This window comes from Ursus americanus, chromosome 30, assembly GCF_024610735.1.
Source record: "Ursus americanus isolate L20-20 chromosome 30, mUrsAme1.1.p, whole genome shotgun sequence".
Taxonomy (NCBI): domain Eukaryota; kingdom Metazoa; phylum Chordata; class Mammalia; order Carnivora; family Ursidae; genus Ursus; species Ursus americanus.
In genome coordinates this window covers 24,744,537-24,750,536 of record NC_142156.1, presented here as the reverse complement: position 1 = coordinate 24,750,536, position 6,000 = coordinate 24,744,537, and the positions used below count along the sequence as shown (strand labels likewise).

General features: G+C 54.3%; 1 protein-coding gene across 18 annotated transcripts in view; it reads right to left on the bottom strand.

Moving 5' to 3' along the window:
• Positions 1-672: 672 nt before the first annotated feature.
• Positions 673-6,000, bottom strand: part of EP400 (E1A binding protein p400) — a 104,889-nt gene continuing 99,561 nt past the window's right edge. For all 18 annotated transcript variants that reach the window (XM_045814675.2, XM_045814674.2, XM_045814672.2 and 15 more), the window contains 2 exons: positions 4,255-4,332; positions 673-3,443 (listed from right to left, as the gene is read on the bottom strand). In XM_045814675.2, coding sequence (XP_045670631.2) covers positions 3,171-3,443; positions 4,255-4,332 — 351 coding nt within the window. In that variant the 3' untranslated portion in view covers positions 673-3,170. The remainder of the gene's footprint in view (positions 3,444-4,254; positions 4,333-6,000) is intronic.

The window sequence follows — 6,000 nt, the reverse complement described above, 5'->3', positions numbered from 1 at the left end:
TTTGTTATCAGCAACTCTTTTTAAAAGATTTTATTTATTTGAGAGCGACCAAGCGAGGGAGTAAGCAGGGGAGGCGCAGAGGGAGAGGGAGAATCTCCAGCAGACTCCCTGCTGAGCGCAGAGCCCAGTGCAGGGCTGGATCCCAGGACCCTGAGATCATGACCGGAGCCGAAACCAAGAGTCGGACATTCAACCGACTGAGCCACCCAGCCGCCCCCAGCAACTTTTTTTTTTTAACAAAAGGAAAAGTAATCTAAAAGTAAAAGAGATGATAAAGAGAAGTAACACGTGCAGGCCACATGCCCGAGGAATGCTGAGTAGGGCACGTGCGAGGCTCCACCAGGCCCTCCAGCAGACGGGGTGCCCGCGGGCAGCAGGTCACACGAGGACGGGGCGGCAGGGGCGTCTGCACGTCCCAGGTTTTCCTCCACATGTCTTTTTGCAGCGCAAAGCTGGGTGAGTGGATGCCGTCTCCGCAGGGAGAGTGTGGCTTTCCCTGAGAACCACCAAGCACGCTGCACCCCTCCTATGGCGTGAGGGCGGGTCAGGAGAAGCAAGCCCCTGCCTCCAACCCTGCGTGTTTTCCCTTTGTCTTCTTCACACAAACCAAATAAACACAACCAGCATCTTACTTAACTTGAATACTAGTTTCCTATGAAAGACAAAACAAAGCATAGAAAAAGGTCATTTTATTATACCTTTTGTTTGGCGGGGTATCAGTGCCCCTTTTAAAACCCTACTATTCAAGTACAAATGGGTATGTTTACAAAGTATTTACAAATCAGTCTTCTTCCTTTGTATCTCAAACACAACAGCTGTGTGGTTACACGGGGACCAGGAAGCGGCACACACTGCACGCATGTGAGCCCCGCCCCAGGAGGCACCCACGGGGACACGCGGGCCGGCTTCCTGGTGGCAGCCCCGCCTTAGTTGGAGCCAGCGTCTGTCCGCGCAGGAGGATGGAGTCTGACAGCTCTCCGGCGGCGGGCAGGACTTCAGGCATTGGGCGGCGCGGGAGTCTGCGGACAGAACCACCGCGGAGGGCTGCACCCGGACGCTTGTACTGAGCTCGGAAACGTGGACGGTGTACCCTTGACAACAGAAGACCGAGAAAACAACACGGGAAGGAGGATGTTTCCGGGAGCAACTACTGAAGCCGGCGAGGCCGCGGGGGCATCTGAGTAGGACAGAAGTTGACCTTCGGCTCTGTACGCGGTGTTAGGAGCCAGGGAAGGACACACCCTCGGACGCAAGGGGCTCTCATTCGCACACTATGGCAGGGAGGGGCCCCATGGCCCAGTGTTCACACCCCAGGTCACTCTCTCCCGCTGCTCTGTCCGGGCAGCTGCGGGTAGGGCGCATGAGTGCAGGGCAGCCGGCGCTCGTCCTCTTCCGAGCAAACTCACAGCGCCCCAGGAAGGACGAGGGGCAGACGGACCGGGCACACAAAGCCCAAGAACTTGGAACACACGCATAGCTCCACACGTCTGGAGTAAAAGGAGCACAGGAGTCCCCCCAAGCGCCCACACACAGCCTTCCTGCACGCTCGGTGCTCTCATGGCAGCACCGGCCACGCCAGAACCAGCCGGGGTGGGTGTGAGAACGCGGACCGCAGGACTGCTTCCAGGTATGCAAGTCAACTGTGATGTTAAATCCCTTCCACTGTTTCAACACTTGAGTTTTACTTTTCCCCAAATTTCTCACCCAGGGCTCAATAAAGAGCTGCCTCGATGCTTCAGTAAATGCTACCATGTTACTGTCCACATAAATCGATGGGGAAACCAAAACTACCGTCTACGTTCCTTTGTGTCACTGAAAGTGGAACATGGGGGAGGACAGAGAAAACGAACACTGAGACTCTCTCAGAGTGCCCACACAGACCCAACACGACCTGATTTTCTGGACCCAGTAATAGAAGAGAGGCACAGAGCCAGAGCACAGAGGGGGTCACCTGACACGTGTGCTGGCCTGGGTGAAAGCGTCCAGGTAAGCAGACATCATCGGTCAATCAAGCCCACTGCAAACACTTCTACTAGCTTGCCGTAGTAAAAAAATAAAACAGAAGCAAACATGGGGCCTCCTCTTTGCCCCTCAACTACACCCCCAAATACTGCACAGGTTCTCTGCTTCACATGGAAGCACGAGGGAGGGCACCTGCTCCGTGCAAGACCCCAGCATCACGAGAGACAGAAGTCTGGCATTACCAGCCCACGACGAAGAGCTCACGACGCCCATTTCTGTAGATGACACCTGCCCTCTGTCTGTGGAGGTTTCTCTCCCATCAGCAGACCACCCCTGGGCTGGGCAGGAGAGCGAGGGGGCAGGGATAGGCACCCACCCCTCACACAGCAGTGACCTCTGCCGCGTAACGACACCCACACAGCAGTCTGGGGCCCCAAACCTGCCCGAGACGGGAGCCTCACAGAGTTCACTAGAGCTGCTTCAGTGTGCGATGTTCAAACGCGAGCTTCATCCACGAGCCGGGAGAATATCCTCCATGTGCTGGGATGGACACCTGCCACACCGCGGGGAGGGCCTGCGGGGAGCCCCACTGGCTGCTCTTTGGAATGAAAACTCAATTAGGGACGGTAATCCTTCACCACGGCCGGGAGCAGGTCATGAATGTGCCTGGAAATACTTCTTAGGAGGGAAAGAAGAAAGCACACTGGCTTCCTCGGACCTGAGATGATCTCCCTCAGCTGGCCTCTCTCCTCCCCGAGGACCAGAATGCATGTTCAGTTAGGGATACGGAACCAAGCAGAGGCAGACGGTGTCAAAGACCATGTTTTAGCTTCAGGAAGTCTACTTATGACTCACTGTACACTCCACATGGCCACGTGCAGGACACTGCACACGAACACACAGTCTACGTGGCTTTCAAGACCCAGCACTACCACTCTGCGGGAGAGACGGAGAGCTGAAACTGCCCCACCACTTCCTCCGTCGGTCACCTAATACGGAAATGCGGGCGTGTAACGCGGCTCGCCGCCCCCCCACCCCGTGGTGTTGGAGGCAGGATGATAAAATGATGCCACTCCTTTGTTTCCATCACAACTTCCCCGGAGCTGAACACCGCCAACGACACCGTCCCACAGTTCAACAATAAATAAAATCTGCCCGCTCCCGGCTAGGTGGTGGAGTGCACGGTGGCCCGCCGCCCGCCGCTGTGACTAGGGGCATGGAGGCTTGGTGGGTGTCTTCAGCCTGACGGCAGGGACTCTCATCTGTAGCTTGGGCTGCTGGCTGGGGCTGTCGGAGCTGGCCGGCCCCTGGGCGGGGTTGGGGACGCCGGGGCTCTGCAGCTGGCTCGCCGCGGTCGGCACCACCTGCTGCTGCATGAGCTTCTGCTGCACCACCTGCGCGGTCGCCGTCACCGTGGGGATCATCTGCACCTGTTGCCCGGCCGCCGTCGCCTGGGTCAGGGTCACGGTCTGCGGGGAAGCCTGAGCCAGAACGGTGAGAAAACGCACACGGCCTAGAGAACACAGATCTAGGGACATGGCCAATTACGCAATCTTGGGGGTGGGGAGGACGGTTTTAGAAACCTCATTAGCACAAACACTTGGTGAAACGGGAGAAGTGCGTGACATATCACAGCAGGACCTCTAGTGTCCGACCACATGGACGTAGGAAGAGCCACATGGACGTAGGAAGAGCCACTGAACGAAGTCACTGCTGCTGCTGGGCAAAGGCTGACGGCTGGGGCCTGCTGGCGCATTCAGCTTTCAGTACTGTTTGGTTCCCTGAAATCTACACGCCAGTGTGATTTTGAACAAAACAGTATTTTGTTAACGCGCTGCTTCACACAGCCACATTTTGCAGCGGTAAGTAAAAAGGCAGGAGCCTGACGGTTCAGTGACAATGGCCACTGCTGTCCCCGGTAGTACTGACACTTCCAGGACCAAGGTCACTGCGAGCAGGCTGTTTTCTGTGTTTCCCTAAAGCTAAGGTATGGGCGCTTCAGCTTGGAGGACGCATCTGAAATTGCTGGCTGAAGAAAGGATCCCAGACGGGCTCCTTTCGTACACGTGACACTGAGTTTGAACGGGCTGTTCAGTTTGTGTCCTGCTAGCCTGAGGACTAAGTGTCCCCAGAATTAATCGTTTCTGAATTATGAACAACAAAAGTGATTCTCTGATAGTTAATCTTCTATTTTCTCAGAGTGAAAACCAAGAACTCCCTAACGGGAAACATGAAGGTCACTGAAAAGTCCGTGTGGGGCTCCCCGGGGGGCTGCGTGTCTGCAGATCCTACCTGCTGGGAAGCAGAGGCGACCTGCTGGATGCTGGCCACGGACGTCTGCTGTTGGACAACTTGAGGGAGTTTGGCAACCTTTGACAAAACAAAACAAAAAAACCAAATGTAAAATACAGAAGAATGTGTACACAAGATTTTCCCCCCTCTCTTTCCTTCTCAGTTCTTAATGCAAAAGCAAAAACAGAATGTGGCCCAGATGCCACCCAAGAGCTATTCTCCATCTGCTGGCCTGGAGCCACTCGTCCCACCTCCTGCAGAGTAACGCCCGCCTTCCTCGTCTGCAGGCAGCTGGGACTAGCCGCTTACCTGCTCTCATCCTTCAGTCACGGTTTTTCTTTTACCAACAACCATTCCAGGTTTATGTAAGAGAACTAAACTGAGGACAGAGTGAAATATTTCATTTCAGCATTTCATGCGTGCTCACGAGAGTCCCTTCTTCAAGTCTGGGCACTGCTCCAGGAAGGCACCCTCACCGTGAAGTTATTTGGACCGAATGGGGTTCAATCCCATTCCAAAGATGTCCCAACATTTTAAAGTAGTTATCATATCGTCTTGCTAGGTTTTCTTCAATCGCGACTGAGATCTTTGCTCCTGATAAAACTTTCCACCCTGCACTGTCATCCCATGCATGTGTGGCTGCCTCAACCCAGCAAGATGATTTGGGCCCCGTGTGTCTACCCTGTTGGGCTGTCGGTTCAGAGAAGCACAACAGGCTCCTGAGCACACAGCTGCTGGGCGCCAGGGCACCCCCGCCTGGGTCTCTAACTGGTAGAACAGGGATCAAAGAAAGTCTGTCCAAGATAATTCTGGAGGAAATGCGAAATGACAGGACGTACTTGTAAACGACAGACTCCAAGTCAGTGTTAGTTCTCATGTAAAACCTGAAATCATCGGAAAGCACTTAGTAGTTCACTGTAACTAAAATAAAACTTGTAAACAGGATCTACTAAGACAATGACAGCCCCTGCCTGAGTGCTCTCAGCCCTGGTGGGAAAGCAGGCCCCATCTACACACGGCGGGCCAGCAATGCCACCTGTGGAGGAAACAGACGTCTCAACTCCCAGTTCCAAAGCTAAGCAGAGGTGGGAACCCAGAGCAAGGAGCTGAGGTGCGACAGCAGCTTTCACCCAACAGCGAGCACGAGACTCTCAGGGTCGCACAGAGTGCGGCAGACGAGAGGTCAAGTGCAAACCCACTGTCAGCAAGGAGCTAGAGCAGGGCCGCCCGCGGGCCCCACAGCTGTGTCTCCATCACCCAGAGGGTCTGTGAGGGAGTCCACTGCCTGAGGGCCTGGTGTTGCTGTGGGAGGGGACACAGGTTCAGAACCGAACTGACGGTACCTGACAGACACCAGCCCTCACGCCACAGCCAATGTGGCCCTGGTGGGTGCCCACGAACACCCAGCAGAAGCAGGCGTCAGCCTTCAACCCAGACCTGGAAGCAATCCCACAGACAGGCTTCAAGGAGAACTGGCTCACACGAAAATAACTACTATAACTATAAACACAGTTCCTGGGACAACAACAGCAAAGACATAAAATCCTTAACGTAAATGTAACTAATAAGAAGAAATTGAATATAAAAAGCAAAAACAAAACAAAAAATATAAGGAGAAACAGATAAATGCCTAAGCAGAACGGGAGACTTTACCATTTCTCTGTCAGTGACTAACACAGAAGGGGACACAAAAGTGACCGAGTAATAACCAGACGACCTGACATGGGCACCCAGCACCATAAAGCA